General features: G+C 36.4%; 1 protein-coding gene and 1 long non-coding RNA gene across 2 annotated transcripts in view; both read right to left on the reverse strand.

Moving 5' to 3' along the window:
* Window positions 1-17,060, reverse strand: part of LOC311617530 — a 537,075-nt gene that overhangs the window by 214,898 nt on the left and 305,117 nt on the right. The window lies entirely within an intron of this gene.
* Window positions 1-17,060, reverse strand: part of PLCH1 (phospholipase C eta 1) — a 132,762-nt gene that overhangs the window by 45,586 nt on the left and 70,116 nt on the right. The window contains 3 exon segments of the mRNA XM_084872090.1: window positions 457-577; window positions 8,215-8,418; window positions 10,715-10,808. Of these exon segments, the coding sequence (XP_084728216.1) occupies window positions 457-577; window positions 8,215-8,418; window positions 10,715-10,808 (419 nt within the window).

Raw genomic sequence — 17,060 nt, forward strand, 5'->3', positions numbered from 1 at the left:
AGATCACACTTTGAAGAGGCAATGTCTAGAGACAGGATGGGGTGCAGAATAAATGGAGCATGAGAAAGTATGTACATAGAGCCCATATATTTGTTTTATGTTTTGTTGGGTTGGAAGGAGAGAACCAGGGTAGCAGAAAAGAGATGACTAGCCCTAGCTGATTTGGCTCCGTGGATAGAGCGTCGGCCTGTGGACTGAAGGGTCCAAGGTTCAATTCCAGCCAAGGGCAAAATGTCTGGATTGCAGGTTGGGGCCAATCAATGCTTCTCTCTCATCATTGATGTTTCTATTTCTTTCTTCCTCTCCCTTCCTCTCTGAAATCAATAAAGAAATATATAAAAAATAATAAAAAGAGATGACTATTCCAAGGATAAGTGTGTGCTTTTGTAGTCACATTACATTGGACGATGCTCCATGTGTCTCCTTAGTTTCCCTCCCGGGTGTTGCTACACTTACTCATTCTTCACAAAGGCATGTTTGTTGATGGTCTCCACAACATCTCTGAAGGGGATTTTTGAAGTGAGAGTATAACCGTGGTGAACGACTGGCTCTCCATCTGGGCCATCCCAACAGTCAACTGCCAAAAACAGAACTTCACATCAACAACCAAAAGTTTCTGACATTTACTAATATTGCTGGAAACATCAGACAAATGTTATTTTATTTTTTGAGATTATACATATACCATGTTATGATCATGAGGATGTCAAACAGAGAAATAGGTGTTTATTAGAATAAGGAATTAAAGATAATTTGTGAGTGCTTATACGTGAACAAAAGCGTCATATTCACAATCAGCTTAGCATGTACTATAAACTCTCATTAGAAATTGATCTGATTCACCCTGGCCAGTGTGGCTCAGTTGTTTGAGCAGTGTTTCATTCTCCAAAAGTTCTCTGATTGATTCCTGGTCAGGGCACATGATAGGGTTGCAGGCTTGATCCCCAGTAGGGGGTATGCAGGAGACAGCTGATTGATACTTCTCTCTCATATCAATGTTTTCCTCTGTAACTATCCCTTTCTCTCTTTCTAAAATCAATAAAAACATTTTTTTTAAGAAAATGAAATTGATCTGAATCCAATCAAGTGTTCCAAGGACAGTGATATTTCTTAACAGGTTGTTTCTTTAATTTCATTTCTTCAGTTTACTAAGGTCTTTCAAAAAGTCACAGTGACTACCTCAATAACAAGGATTTTCACTATTGTTTATTTAAAACCATTACATTTCCTTTAGATTTATTTCTATTTTATTAATTCTACAGTAGTTACAAAATAGCATCAACTTCTTAAGTTCAAATCCCCAGGTCCTGCCAAGATTTATGTGAATTTGGGCAAATGATTGAATCATTTAAAGTCTTACTTTTCTCATCTATAAAAGGAAAATAGCAATAGCACTTGGTCATAAGCCTTAGTGGTGATTAAGTACATACAAAGTTACTTAGAATATGGCACATAGTAACTGATATGGTTATTGATAAACTGATATTGTTATGTGTATAGACAATCTCATTGGCTCCAAACTGGACAGACACTGGCTTCCTCACCATCCTCCCTGACTTAGAGTTTGCCTTCTCTTGTTTTATCAGACTCATTTCTCAAAACACTGCTCCTTTTGCTCAAAAGCCTGCCAGGTACATAACACAGCATCCAACACATATTATATACCCAGTAGATATATGCTAAATATCCTACAGCAGCCCCTGCCTGCTTAACCCCAAGGCCCCTAAATCTGGTGCTAGGGACTGGCTAGCCATTCACTCAGCCTGCTTTCTCTTTCACCCAGGCTGGACCAACTAACCAGTCTTCCTTGCAATGGGATGTGGTCATCAAAACGTAGGCAGAAATGGTGGGTACCACACCTAGGTCTGGTCTACAAAACCTTGCCCTACACCAAGCATGTCAAACTTTTGGCCCTTGTGGCATGTGGCCCACAACAAATATTTTTGTGGCCAATATAATGGTATATAAGAAACGTTTTAATAAAAATTTTGTAACTTAATTTTTACAATATCCTGTTATACATAATTATTAATAACGAACTACATTTGCTAATGACTGATGATTATAATCGTGTTGCATTCATTTCCCTTACTCGCCTAACATGCAGGCACATCATTTCTCTCCACGAATACTTTAGCAGCCAATTGCCAGATCATTTGTCTTGTACTGAATTATTTGGTGTGTGCAACAGGAAATATTTTGCTTTCAGAAAAGAAGAAAAAATAGCTTTATTCGCGTTACACTTATTAATTTGTGCAGTTATTTAGTGTCTGGTAAGTTAATGTTCAAAAAGTATTAATTTTTATTAAAATGTTCTATTATTTTATGTTAATGATTTTTCATTTATTTCAGCCCTTTGTATTCAGCATGTCTCTATCAAAATAAAACTACTAGGTTTCTATGAAAATTGAAGCTTTTGTTTTTTTGCGGCCCACGTAAATTTAAACCTTGTTTACTTGGCCCGTGTTAGCCTTTGAGTTTGATATGCTTGCCCTACACAATCATTCCTGCTCTCTCTTCTCCTGTGACTTAGAAGCCATTGTTGAAGGTGGCACAGCCACAGGATAGAAAAAGCCTGGCCACTAAGATTCACCCATTAGGAGCAACCGTTTTGAATTTCATATAAGCAAGAAATGAACTTCAGTTGTTTTAGGGAAACAGACTTTAGCTTTGACAGTTAAAGGATCTAGTATTGTCTTAATTAGTATCCTAGCTCCTATCTGACAAGTCAACCTTATTTCTCCTACACCCAAACTCACGGACTTGTTCTTCCAGGTAGGCAAGTTTCCTCACATACAAATCCTGCCTCATGCCCTCCCTTCTTTCATTGATGGTCATTGAATTGCCTCCTTTCACTTTCACTCTGTTTATCTAAATCCCAATCCAGGTTAAGCAGGATTCTCTGTAGAACCTTGACAGTTCTCATGACATTGGCCCCCCTGATGGAAGGGGGTCACAAGCTCAGATGCCAACAAGAGCCTAGCAGGTAACACAAATGAGACTAGTAGGTCAACAGCAAACGTATGTCTAATGAGAAAATGACTTCTCACTCTGGTTACCAAATCTGAGAAAAATCCAAAACCTAGGTGCTATTGCTGTGAAATTTTCCATAGTTTAGCTATTGACAATTAATCTATTTTTAAAAATACAATGTGAACCAAACGTAATTCTGCTGGATCTGGCTTAAGGGTATGCCAATTGACACTGCCTTTTGATTAAAGCCACACAGTTCAGGACCAAAGCTATTCTCTATTTTAGTAACACATTTCCTATATGTGTGGTTTTCTTTTTATATTATCTCAAAATAATATCTCCATTTCCTTCTAAAACATGTTCACCATAACCATAATGTAATTTGATGGTTTATGTCATATGTCAGCTTGGCAGCATTTTGGTCAAACACCAGTCTAAATGTTGCTATAAAGATATTTTTGTATGTAATTAACATATACATCAATAAGTTTTTGGTAAAGCAGATAATTCTTCATAATGAGAGAGGTGGGTCTCAGCCAATCAACTGGAGACCTTAAAAGCAAATTCTGATGTTTCCTAAAGAAACAATAAACACACACACACACACACACACACACACACACACACACACACACAAAGAGAGAGAGGGAGAGAGAGAGAGAGAGAGAGAGAGAGAGAGAGAGAGAGAGAGAGAGAGAGAGAGAGAGATCTCCTATTGGTTCTGTTACCTAATATAGTTACCTATATTAATCAATTAAGCATTAGTTGTTAAAATATTTTTAGGAGAAAACATTGAGAAAATAAAAGAAAAAAAGAACATTCCAAGTTAATAGCATAAAAATACTGGAAACAAAGTTTAAAAATAAATATGCTATTGAGAAGACCAAAGGTTTTAGAACACACTATGCAGGTGATAATATATCAAAAACATCTTCTCAGAAAAGAAGTTCCATCCATCCTTTGACATACACTTGGCATTCTTTCATTGCTCTTTGGATATAGGTGTTGAAAGAATAAACAGGTGTTTCAAAAATACAGAATTTTAACAATTTATACTCTGATTTATAGTCTCATTTTGGATGAGAAAGGGCATAACAGGGTTCCTCACAAATAAACTAATCTTTTCAAAAAAAAATGCAACATAGACAAGGCAATGCCATCCCTGACCTGACTATCATGGACACATACAAATGGCTCTTAGAACTACACTGATCATAAAAGGTGCTCTTTGCTGAGAGTTTCATACAGGCAGAATATCCATTGCCAATGATGGTTCGCCTAATGTTTAAATTTTAGGTCTGATTTCTTGACTGTCTGTTATCTATAGTAATCTATAACAATAAAAGTGTAATATTTTAATTGAGCCAGATGTTCTTGTGGATTCTTCCAGATGAAGCCGAGACTATGAGGGAAGCCTTTGTCCCAGGTGCCAGAGGAAAGCTGGTGCTGGCAGCCGGGGGAAGGAAGGCCTACTCTTGCACAAATTTTGTGCATCAGGCCTCTAGTATGAAGATAACAACACTCCCAATGGTGCTGGCATCCTAACAGGTGGTATCAGTAACCATGTTCAAATGGCAGTAATTCAGATTTGCTGTAAAAGCTCATGCTGTCATGAGAATGCTGGCAAGGTCAAATTCTTCTAACCAATCCCTGTAGCCACAAAACAGCCAAGGCCCATTTTTCAACCAGATCATAAAATAGAGGCCCCTGAAAGCACTCTGACAGGATTGGTCAATTCTAAAGGCCGAGCAGCAGCTAACACGACATCTCTTTATGTCACTTAAAAACGTTCCACCTGATAGAGCTCCCAGTGATAACAGGAAAGGTTGTAAACCGATTATACCAGCGATGCAACATCACTTCTGTAATGAGAGTGAAAATCTCCTGGGCAGAAGATGCATATTTATTAAGCAATTCAGGCTGAAAATCAGGGGAATAAAAGGCCATGTAAAAAAATGTTATCAATTTGATTTTCTGACAAGCCCACTTTACCAAGAAAGTCTGACTGATTACTCTTCCCTAAGACACCATATACATCCTAACCAAGAATGTTACTGCAGCTGAACACTAGGATGGAGTGTGCCATCTTCCCCCATCCCCACCCCTGCCCTGTATCTCTATGCTTGTCAGACATGTATAACTTGTTGAGCACTGAGGGAACAAAGGGTAGAGTAATGGCTAGGAGCAGAATGCCACCTCAAGACCTTTTGTTGCTCGAAAGCTTTTTCTTTATGTTAATATTGTATGATCATCTCCATTATTTAGTTGCTTAAGTTACTCACTTGTCAATCACTGTTGTCTGGAGATGAACTCTGAATCCACAGCAAAAATGCTATGTCTTAAAGCATTATTTCCAGAGTGCTAAATCTGTAGTGAGCTTAATGGTTCTGTACACAAATAGTTATAATGACTATACACTTTTTAAATATGCTAATTTACTTTTGTAACTTTACTACTGTTTTATATATAACATTACATCTTACACTTTTACAGCAGAAAAATCTCCAAGCCAGAAACTATCTGACAAAGGAAGGCCCATCCAGTTAACAGGCTTGCCTTACTGCCTTACTGCTTCATTCATTTCCCTAGGCTACTCCAACACCCAAAGAACAACCTCTTGTCCATGTTGACTCCCAGTGTATCCCCATCAAAAAGCAATTTCCATTTGATCCATGAAATCTTCATTCCATCAAGACAAACTCTTTTTTATTATCAGGCTCTTTTTGGAATTCTCCCTCAACCTCCTTATCTCAGTTAATAACTAGCTTAGCTAGAAGGACACTACTTCCTTTCTCCACAGATTCATTTTTGTATAAATCAAAGAACCAGAATGCATTCTTTAGGACTTTATTGCTACATTTAAACAATTATTCTTCTACTAGAGGCCTGGTGCACGAAATTTGTGCAAGGGGCTCAGCCCTTGCAGCTCCCGCTTCATCTGGATGGTCATTCTGCTGTTCTGTCTAATTAGCATATTACGCTTTTATTATTATAGATATCTGGATTACAGTTTTTTTATCTCTAACTTTTCATCTTTTAATATTTTAACTTTTAATCTCCTAGTCAGCATCATTTGTGAGTTAAAACATCCACGTGGGCAATCTACTCAATCTCTTAGCTTTGATCTCCTCAACTCCAACAATCTCTGGCTTCACTCCATTCATGCTAGCCCCTGGCATGCCCAGGATATAGTTGGCCTCACTTTTAACTGCATCCAAAATCCTACCTGGTGATTATAACTCTCTGTTCTTGTTTTTTGTGTGATGACAACTTTCTCCTTATTTCTCTTTGAGTCTTCTAGTCTCATAACCTCATTTTGTAGCCCTTTATTCACTTCACTTCCTTTCTTAGACCCATGGGCTTACTGTCAATTATTTAAAAGAGCTCTAACCAACACCTTGAAGACATTTCATCAGACCTAAAAATCCAGAAGCTTGGATCAATTCTATAATCTGTCCACACTGCTCCTGTATCTAATCTGCCGGGGAGAGGGTGGAAGGTGTACAAGCATGCTGATTTTTTTAAAGACTATTTTTGAAATTAGTTGGGGCTTTCCCAACTGATCTTGACAACTCCTTACACATTACCTGATGACGTCTGCAAGTTTCTGATCTTTCTAAGCCCCCAAGCCAACCTCCACCCATTTTATACTTAGTAGATGATTCTCTCTCCTAGTTCCTTAAAGAAAGAGAGAAATTCAGACATGAACCCCTTTTTTAAAAAAAATCCCTGTCCTTTTTATTCCCTCTAAAAACAAACCTCTATCTACAGTTTATCCTCTTTCATATCTCAAAATCTTCCCAGCCCTGTATCATCCACTCCTTCTCTAATGCAGAAAAATGCTAAGACACTAACCTAGTTTAGCTGCTCCCTTCTTCTGATTAACACACCACCCAAACTATAACATCCCAGCTCTCAAACACCAGATTGGCCACTTAAGTCTTTACCTTATTTTACTTTCTGTTGATTGGGACATCTTTGACCATTCCTTTCTGATATTTTAATCCCTTAGGTCCAAGTGTTAGTTGTCCCCACTGGATCCCCTTGCTCTTCCTACTTCTAAGTGTTGGTTTAAGTCCTCAGGCCTCATTCTCCTGCCCACTCTTCTTAGTGATCCTGTATACTTTTATAATTTTTAACTACCACAGATACAGCTCAGAATTATGGAACCTTTATCTTGCCTGGATGCTCCTACTGAGTTCAGATATTGTTATCCAACTGACTGATGAAAATGTCCACAAAAATGTGACAAAGCCACTATGAATTCAACAATTGGAAAACTGAACCAGTTAATGCTCTTCCCCTTAGATTCCCCATAGTATGTGGTGGTGCTATCCATTCATTCTAGTTCTCCCTTTCATTCCTTACATCCTTTACTTCTCTCACCAGGTCCTATTAAGTTTATTTTTTAAAATATCCATATAATAGTCTTTCTCACTTAGTTCATGGTTTTATAACTCTTCCTTTGAATCTTTGCAATAGCCTTCCCATCATTTTATTTGCTCTAACTTCATACCCTTCTTCCAAACACACATCCGAAAAAAGTTTCCTCCTACACTGTTGACCAAGAAATCTTTCTAAACTTCAAGCCTAATTATATCACTATAAGTATTAAAACTCTCTCTTGGACCCTAGATACCAAAAGCTGAAGTTGAAATTCCTCTCTACAGCACTCATAACCCTTTATGACTAACCCAAGTCTATCTTCTCAGCCTACATGATTTGTCATACTTTTCTACCACGTATATGATTCAACTGCTGGAATTCTCATACTGTACTATTGCTTTTAACTTCCACCCTTCTACTAGACTACAGAGTCTTGGAGATAGAAACCATGTCTTACATCTGTGTACTCACCCCCAGGAACCCACTATAAATCGAAAAAAATTGGGCTGATTGATAGACCATGAAGTATTCTGAAAACAAATAGCAATCTTGAACTATTTTCCCCACTATTGAATTAAAAATACCTAACTAGAAAAATTTTCATTGTTAGTACAATTTTTCAGCAACCAAAGGTGTTTTTCCCAACTGCAAGCACTGATCTCTCTCCCTCCTGACTGACAGTAGGGAGAAGCCAGAGAAGATTATGAGTTAAGAAAGATTTTACAGTATAATAGAAGGAAAATTATTGTCATTAATGTGCATACATTTTTAAGGTCTCCATTATTTATAGTAGACTTGACAGATAACTAAGGACGTGTTCAACAACACAAACCAGAGCTCAGGCAAAGAACATACCTTCCACACAGCGACAGCCCTCTTGTAGCACCCGAGCGTACATGTCCACCTTGGACTGAGAAAGGAGCTGGTCCCCAGTCAGGTACGTGTTGTGAGAAGATGCGATGTAGTAGTTACACAGGGGCTGATCCATGTCCTGGTACACTTCATGGTGCAATGGGTTAAATATGTCACAAGCAGGACTTCGCATGAAGCTGGTGAAGCCTTTGGAAGAGAGAGTGCAGTACTATAGCTTTAAAGTATATGTACTAGTACTTGACTGATTGTAATAGGAACAAGAGAGATCAAAATATGTTCATAGTGATTATCTTCGTGATTACCCTCAGAATGGCCTTGGCAGGTAACACTGAAGCAATGAGAAGATTTGTTGAGTGAAGTAATGCCAAACGCTTGAATATGACTTTTGGGAGTAGCAGTTTAAATATAACCTACAGAAAAACAGACTTTTTAAGAATTTTGATTGAGTGTGTTTCCTACAAAGCCATTCAGTAACTATGAGCTAAAGCTAGGATTATGCTGTGTGACCTAATTGGTGACTGACACGATGTTAAAGCATTATTTATACTAAGCAGTAGAATGCTGTACTAACAATTTGATAGATTATTAAATAAATTTGAAAAATAAGCATGGCCAAATTTAGGGTGTGATTATTTAACTATGAATTGGATTACAAAGATGTTGCTAATTGCCAGAACATTTAATAACTCTGAAATAATGCTTAAAGGTTATGTAGAAAACCCTATCAGTTTTTCTACAGTTTTTCAAAACACAATGTCTAAGTAGAAGAGGCATTCATTAATATACAAATAAACGCGTGAATGACTCACAAGTACTTAAGTGGAATGGTTATTAGGGTAAATTGTTTCAAGGCTTCAAGAATCATATAGTAAAACTCTATCTGTAAATATCCTCTGAGACTCTGGAGAATTTCTTCATGCCTTTCCTTATGGACAAAACTTAGAAGTCATGTTTAATCCATCTTCTAGGGGCCACACCAAGGAAAAGATTCACTTCTTAGCAAATGTCCAAATCAGTTTATTTTTTTTTTCTGGCTGTCTTTAAATGGTTTTTGATTATTCCTCTTCATTTTAATTACTCTCAACCTCAGGAAGTAAGTACATGGCACCAAAAACCCCTTGTCCACACAGCCTGGGAGCAAGGGGACTAGGCCAATGATAAAAATGGTGAGATGAATCATGGCTCTGCAGGCTCTTCAAGGCAGCAAATGGCCCAGTGGTCTTTCACTAAGATATCTGTTCTGTCTGCAAGATTCTCTCCTCCTCCTCCTCCTCCTCCTCCTCCTCCTCCTCCTCTTCCTTCTTCTTCTTCTTCTTCTTTTCTTCTTCTTCTTCTTCTTCTTCTTCTTCTTCTTCTTCTTCTTCTTCTTCTTCTTCTTCCTTCTTCTTCTTCTTCTTTTTCTTATTTTTTCTTCTTCTTCTTCTTTTTCTTCTTCTTCTTCTTCTTCTTCTTCTTCTTCTTCTTCTTCTTCTTCTTCTTCTTCTTCTTCTTCTTCTTCCTTCTTCTTCTTCTTCTTCTTCTTCCTTCTTCTTCTTCTTCTTTTTCTTATTTTTTCTTCTTCTTCTTCTTTCTTCTTCTTCTTCTTCTTCTTCTTCTTCTTCTTCTTCTTCTTCTTCTTCTTCTTCCTTCTTCTTCTTCTTCTTTTTCTTATTTTTTGAAAAGTTTCATAATCAGAACTTTACAATGTTTTTAAGAAATGTTTAAATAAACACTTCAAACATCAGAAAAATACAAAATGCCATTGAGTTTAACTTAGTTATTATATTGAACCCTAGTTCATTTATTTTGTTATTGAAATTCTTTTTTTATATAAAAAATAATAAAAATAAAGATTCTCTTCTTTAGTAGAAGCTTGCAATTGATTTTCTTACATACTTTGCATACACACAATTTAGACACGCATGTAGCTAGTAGCTACGTTCATATCATACTATTTATATATAAGATCCTTGGATCTAGATTCTGAGTATCTGTCTGTCGGCAAATTACTTAACTTCATTGAGCTTCACTTTTCTCGATGATAAAATGAGATGGTTGTATTAAAGAGATTTCTGGTTCCAACAAACCTCTCCACTGCTACCAACTGGGTAAAACTGGCTCATTGTCAACGTTTTTAAGAAACATGTTTACTTTCAAGTCCCTAGTTTTCTAGATTACTTATTTTAGGGCCTAATTTCCCTTCATAAAATTATCAGGTTGAGGCTATTCCCCAAAATTAGCTATTTGAAAAAAGGCCAAATATTTCTTAGTATCTTCATACATAGTGGCTTGAAATTGACTTGCGAGGAATAAAACATGTAAATTGTCATTGCAAAAGTAAAAGAAATGGCAATATGATGGCATCTGCTTTGTAGGAAAATAGGTATTGGAATCTTCAGTAATCCCAGAGATCTCTCTGGTTTCTTTTCCTAAAATTTTTGCAAGAATTTAACTTAGTGAAATAAATTCAAAAATGCAAAATTAAGAATTTTTGTTATTTTACCTTCTATGCCAAGAACGTTTTTCGCCTTATTTTCTTCTGAAACTTCAAATTTTCTTATGATGTCAAGGCAATAGTCTGTTGTCACATTATTCATCTAAACAAAACAGAACATTAGTCAAGTACCTGAAATTTCATGATACGTGTTCCTCTATACCAGTGGTCAGCAAACTCATTAGTCAATAGAGCCAAATATCAACAATACAGTGATTGCAATTTCTTTTGAGAGCCAAATTTTTTAAACTTAAACTTCTTCTAATGCCACTTCTTCAAAATAGACGACTGGCCCAAGCTGTGGTATTTTGTGGAAGAGCCACACTCAAGGGGCCAAAGCCGCATGTGGCTCATGAGCCAGTTTGCCGACCACAGCTCTACACTAAAAAAGCATAGTGCAAAGTGGGTTAATGAAGGTGTTTGTAGTGTTTGTAGTTACTAATGTACATCCACTTTATCTCTGCAGAAGATCATGATCTCAATCTTCCTTGTATCTTTCACATTCAATCAGTGAAAATAACCCTTCCACTACTAGAAAAATGTGCTCTATGAAGCAATAAAATTAATTAAATAGAATTAATAATCAATGTAAATCCATTGCCAAAAATCCACTCACTGTGAGCTAGTAGCTATGTGCAAAAGCAGACACTGAAGTTTGCTAACCATAAATTTATGTTGAAAGAAAATTATTCTTTACCAAAACAGAGTGTTGTAGGTAAATCTACCCGTGCATTATCTGTATATATCCTTCCACTGAATCATGAGAGCAGCCTGTCATATTGATTCAGGAACACAAAGGTTAGCAAGAAAAAACAAACAAAAAGCTAGGTGAGATGGCTAGGCTTCTGTAACAGAAAGCTCTGGAGCTGGACTGCTTGTCATTGACGGTGTGATCTTGAATGAGTCACTTGCTTTCTCTGTGGCTTCCTTATAAGGTAGCTGTGATGATTAAGTGAATTAATATTTGTAAGAATATTAATGGGAGGCACCAAAAGGCTGAGTCGGCCTCAAGGTTGCTGCATGAACCTTACATACTTAGTGTCACTGGGAAAAGTAAACTCTTCAGGAATAATTTCTTTAATTAAGTAGCAAACAAAGGATGTGATATTTGATCAAAACTCCATTAAGCCCCATAGTTTAACAGTGATCTTTAAAATGAAGAGTGATAGAGGAGGCTAATCTTGTGAGCCAGTATTTCATATTACAGTGGTACCTCTCAGAAATTATATTATCTCTTAGCAAAATCTAATTTTTCTAAACAGTCTATTTAGTAGCATTTAATTTTTTTTCATGGGGGAAAAAGTTCTGGTATGTGGCTTTTTTTTTTTTTTTCCTATTTGAAGGACACAGAATACTTCTTTCCCCCCCAAACTAGCTACATAATATATAATTCATCCTTTGCATAAAATTTATAATTCTTACTTTATTCAGAGGCCTACATTACCAGACACCATTTGAAATTGCCATAAATAAACGAAGCCATGCTATCTGCAAGGAACTCTACTGACCAAGGCAGGCTTTGAGCATCATTAATTTGTCTGCTGCCCACTAAGTAGATTCATCACATACAGTCCACAAGATAAATAACCTCTCACAAAGTAAAAAGACTGAGTTTATATTGCAATTATTTGGAATGGAGCTAACTGCAGATGAGCAAGAACATGTTACTAGTTCAAAACTCAAAGCAAAATATGCTAGCAAAAAAAAATCATATTCCCAGACCCTTTGCAAGTTTTCTAGCAAAGCTTTTCCAGTGACCTCTCTGAAATCAATAAAAATATTTTTTAATGAACAACATAAACTGGTGAACAAAAATAGATTCAGAGACAGAGAACTAACGAACAGACCATCAAAACTCAGAGGGAAAGCAGGGGAGATCAACCAAAGGACTTCTATGCATGCGTATAAGCATAACCAATGGATACGGACACTAGGGGGGTGAGGTCATGTGCTGGGGGGTGGGAGTGGCCATGAGAGGTCAATAAGGGGGAAAGGAGAGATATGTAATACTATATGCAATACTTTAAACAAAGAATTAAATATCTATGTGTAGATATTTAAAGTATCACATCCTTAATTTAAAAAGTCAAAACAAAAATACTTAGATTAAAAGCAGACACACACACACACCCATACCCAAAAGTACATTGCAGAGCTAAAAATGCCAACATTCCTAGCTTTCCTTGTGGAATGAGTCTTCATATTCCTAATATACTCTTAATAGTTATGTAAATGATGCTATTTTTTATTTTATATACTTTACACATTATCTATTAACTATTTATGTGTTAGGTAAAAACTTAGCTCTTTTGACCAACAAAACTGGCTTTCTCCCTCTGCCCATCTTCCCAATATGATTATATCTTAATTTTTATTAAATTACTATTCACTGTGTAAACTGTTTGTCTATGCAAATGTTGAACACTGAGTGTGTTATATGATTGTTTCTTTTCTTATAGAATACTTTTTTAAAATTTAATTGCTGCAATTCATCTACATTTGGTTAAGACCCTATCACAAATATTTACTTTATCCTTGGCCTTGCAAAATTTCTCTATGATTTGGCACTCAGCAAGCCCTGCCTATCTAGAGATTACTATCTTTTGGTGCTTATCATTTTTTGTACTATTTATTTGATAATTTCCTCCTTTTTATTTCTTATTGTTTTTTATAATTCCCGTTATTCAGAAAGTGCACCTTCTGGATCAATCTACTAATTTCCTTCTCTTTCCTCTTTATTCTCTATTTCTTTACAGGCAATGTTCTCAACTTTATGTTCTAAAACATTTATTGCTCTTTTCTTCCTCTGTATCTTCTGTCCATTTTAAAAATGTCCTCCAAGTTTCTTGATTCTATTTGCTTGCCTTAGACTCTTCACTTTATAGTAGAGATTTTTCTCAAATATGTCATAAGCCTTGGCTATTTAAAACCTATTTTTTAAATTGGCTATTTAAATACATATTTAGCCCTGGCCAGTTTGATTCAGTGGATAGAGCCCTGGCCAGCGGACTGAAGGGCACATGCCCGGGTTGTGAGCTGAGGCAGCTGATCAGTGATTCTCTCTCATCATTGATGATTCTGTCTCTCTCTCCCTCTCTCTTCCTCTCTGAAATCAACAAACATATATTTTTTAAAAATAAAAACATATTTAAACTATGGCAATAAAAACTAGTTGGATGCTCTATATTCATGAATAGAGCTTCCTGACTCGTGGGCTTCACTGTGGCATTCTCTGGCCAGACTATTTTATTAAGAGACTTTTGATGTAAATATCTTTAGGTCTCGCTTTCATGGATTGGTGTGTTCATTTCCTAGGGCTGCTGTAACAGACTACCACAAATTTGGTGGCTTAAAACAACAGAAACTTATTCTCTCTCAGAACAAAGAAGAAAAGGGAGCAACTGGTAGAACAACCACAAAAACATGATGTACAAGTTTATGTCAGATAAACAAAGTTACAGAAGAGAAGGACCCTCTAGTACAGGATCAGAAAAGCCCTGAAAATGCCCCTGGAATTAACACCCCCATGCATATTTCAGATGAAAGAAATGCATGAAAAGAAATCTGCTTTTGTCTTACACATGCAGTTAGCCTTTGCTCTTAATTACTAACTAGGAGGTTTTTCAAACTATAAGGATGCTTCAACATTTCTGCCCTCCCTTCCTCTCTTCTTAGTCCTTAGGGGGAAAAAAAAAAAAAAAAACCATTGTCAAGGAGGATGGGAGAATTCAATCAAATGATCACTCCTGAACCAAAAATCTCAAAAGGATTGAACACAAAACATATGCACCCCCAGTGCCAAGAAACCGAACTCTGGAGAGACAGGTTGGTTATGTTTTGGCAAACACGGGGGAGGGGAAGTGGAAAATGAAATGAATAAACTCAAACAGCTCTAGTACTTTGAAAACACAGACTGGTAGGTGTCCATGATCCTTATCTGTAGATGCAAGAAAAACCTCAGCCAGGTAGCTTATTGCTTAACTAGCACTTCTCCAAGGATATAAAAGAGTAAAAATTTCCTTTAATACATGCACATTTTACAGATGAAAGTCCTAATCAAATAGCACTTAGAACTGTCAAAGACATAAACTCAATTTTCAGGGAGCCTCAGTAAAATAAAAATCTGACCCATGGGTGAATGATTTCACATAATCCTTGATGGCATATGTGGCCAGCAGTAGATTTTATTTCCAACAGAGTAAATTTAATACTGTGGTGTCTACACCAATCTCATGCCACCAGAAATGAATGAATGACATATTGTCATATGAATCAAATTGGCTCAGATGTGTTTCATTGTGAAAATCCTGTTTTAAAACTCAAAACCCCACAAGATTCTGGATTAATGTCTCTCTTGCCTCAGATTTAGATCACATTCAATTTTTCTCTATTTTAAAGAATGCTGAAATGCACAACTTTATAAGTTTTTCTCTATACACAATTATTTCTTTAGGATAAATTAATAAAAGTAAAATGGAGTGGTCAAAGTATAATAAATTATGTAAAATTTGATAAGTAAACTGATCTGTAAAAAGATTATATGAGTCTATAACTTCACCAAAAATATAAGAAATGGACATAATTTTGGGTAGTACTTTTTCAAACCTTTACTAATTTGATGAGTAAAATCTGCTCTCTTGGTCTTATTTCGCATTTCTAAATAACTTATGAAGTGTGAACATTTTCCATAGGTTTATTGACTTTTTGTGAAATTTTTATAACTTGCAAATATTTTGTCCATTTTTCTATTGGATTTTTTTCCTCAATAACCTATGATAGACCTATCCATATTACAGAAGTTCACTATTTCTCTCTTTTATATATTAGAAATATTTTCCCAGTTTGTACTTCATATTTTATAATATTTGATATATTTGACCACATATAAATTTAAAGTTTCAGGACATTAATATTTTCATTTATGGTTTATGCCTCTTGATGTATTTTTTTTTTCAGGTTATGCCCATATGCAGCTTCTAGCTAATTTAGAAAATTAAACTGGATACATCCGCAAGGGGCAGATGTCACAGAACACTGGCTTCTATTTTCCCCAAATAAAATTCACTGGTTGAATGTCACTATAACCAAATGGAGGGAAGACACACGGGCCCAATAGCAAATGACATCCACTATTGCTATTCGAATGGATTAGGTTGATTCCACTAACCCAACTGAAATGAAAGTCAGTAGCTTTAAACATTTTAATTTTAATTTCTCACATTGCTGAGCTTGTGAATATCTGTCAAAGGGTTTTCACAGTCATCGTTCCAATCAGTTTTCAATTTGACATTGTGAGATAGGGAAGGGAGATGTCAGCTCCCCTTTGTGCAGATCAAGAAACCAGACTCAGAAACCATATTGATTTATCTGCCTAAGAGTTTCCAACCAATAAAGTTTACAGGGCGTGGAATGCAGGCCTTGTGGGCTCCCGGTCTAATGATCATTCCACTTTGCTATGAAGTGCTCTTCAGATGAGAATGGAGAGTAGTTATAATTGCAGGAAACAGAGAAGTAGAAATGTAGAAAGGCCACATTATCTTAGTGTTGTTGTTTTTTAAATTACGCCTTTCCCAATTTCTTTTTTTTTTTTTAATCTTTATTATTGAAAGTAAGACAATGTACCCCTTTTCACCCTCATTGGCCCCTTTTAGCCCAGCCCTCCCCCCACCCCAGGCCTTTACCATACTACTATCTGTGTTCATGAGTTATGCATGTATGCATATAAATTCTTTGGTTAATCTCTTCCCATCCTCACCTTCCCTCTGAGATTCATCAGTCTGTTCCCATTTTCTACCTGTCTTATTGCTGACATTAATAGGGCATCTCTGCCTTTGCCAAATTACCAAACTAATTAAAATTATTGATTTAGATAAAACATTTTGCTATTACTATCTGGTTTCATCCTTTAAAAAGCAACAACAAAATTACAAAATCTGAATCTGTTATTCCTAAAATGTATGAGATTGAGGTAATGGAGCAAAGTAAAATATTACCAGGTCTAGTGTCTTTTCCTACACCAACCAACTCCCTGATTGTCTGACATTAACCGGGCGCACTAACTATGGAGAGTTACCATTAGGCCCACAGGTTAAGAGCTTAGTCCATGGTCTGCTCCCAGGTCAGACACCAGCCACAAATGAGGTGTCAGGTTATCCCCTTTTCTACCTACCCTACTACAATTTGGGGGTTCTGTCAAGGAAAAACCAGTAGTTAGAGCAGTAAAAGAAGATTTTAATCACTGTGTACTACAATAAGGGAAAGCTCAGTATACAACTGATTCAATTCCAAATACAGGATGGACCCGTGGGGATTTGTAACCAAGGAGCAGGGTGGGGTTTGGTGGAGAAAACATCAG

This window comes from Pipistrellus hanaki (genome assembly GCF_964339955.1).
Source record: "Pipistrellus hanaki genome assembly, chromosome: 2".
NCBI lineage: Eukaryota > Metazoa > Chordata > Mammalia > Chiroptera > Vespertilionidae > Pipistrellus > Pipistrellus hanaki.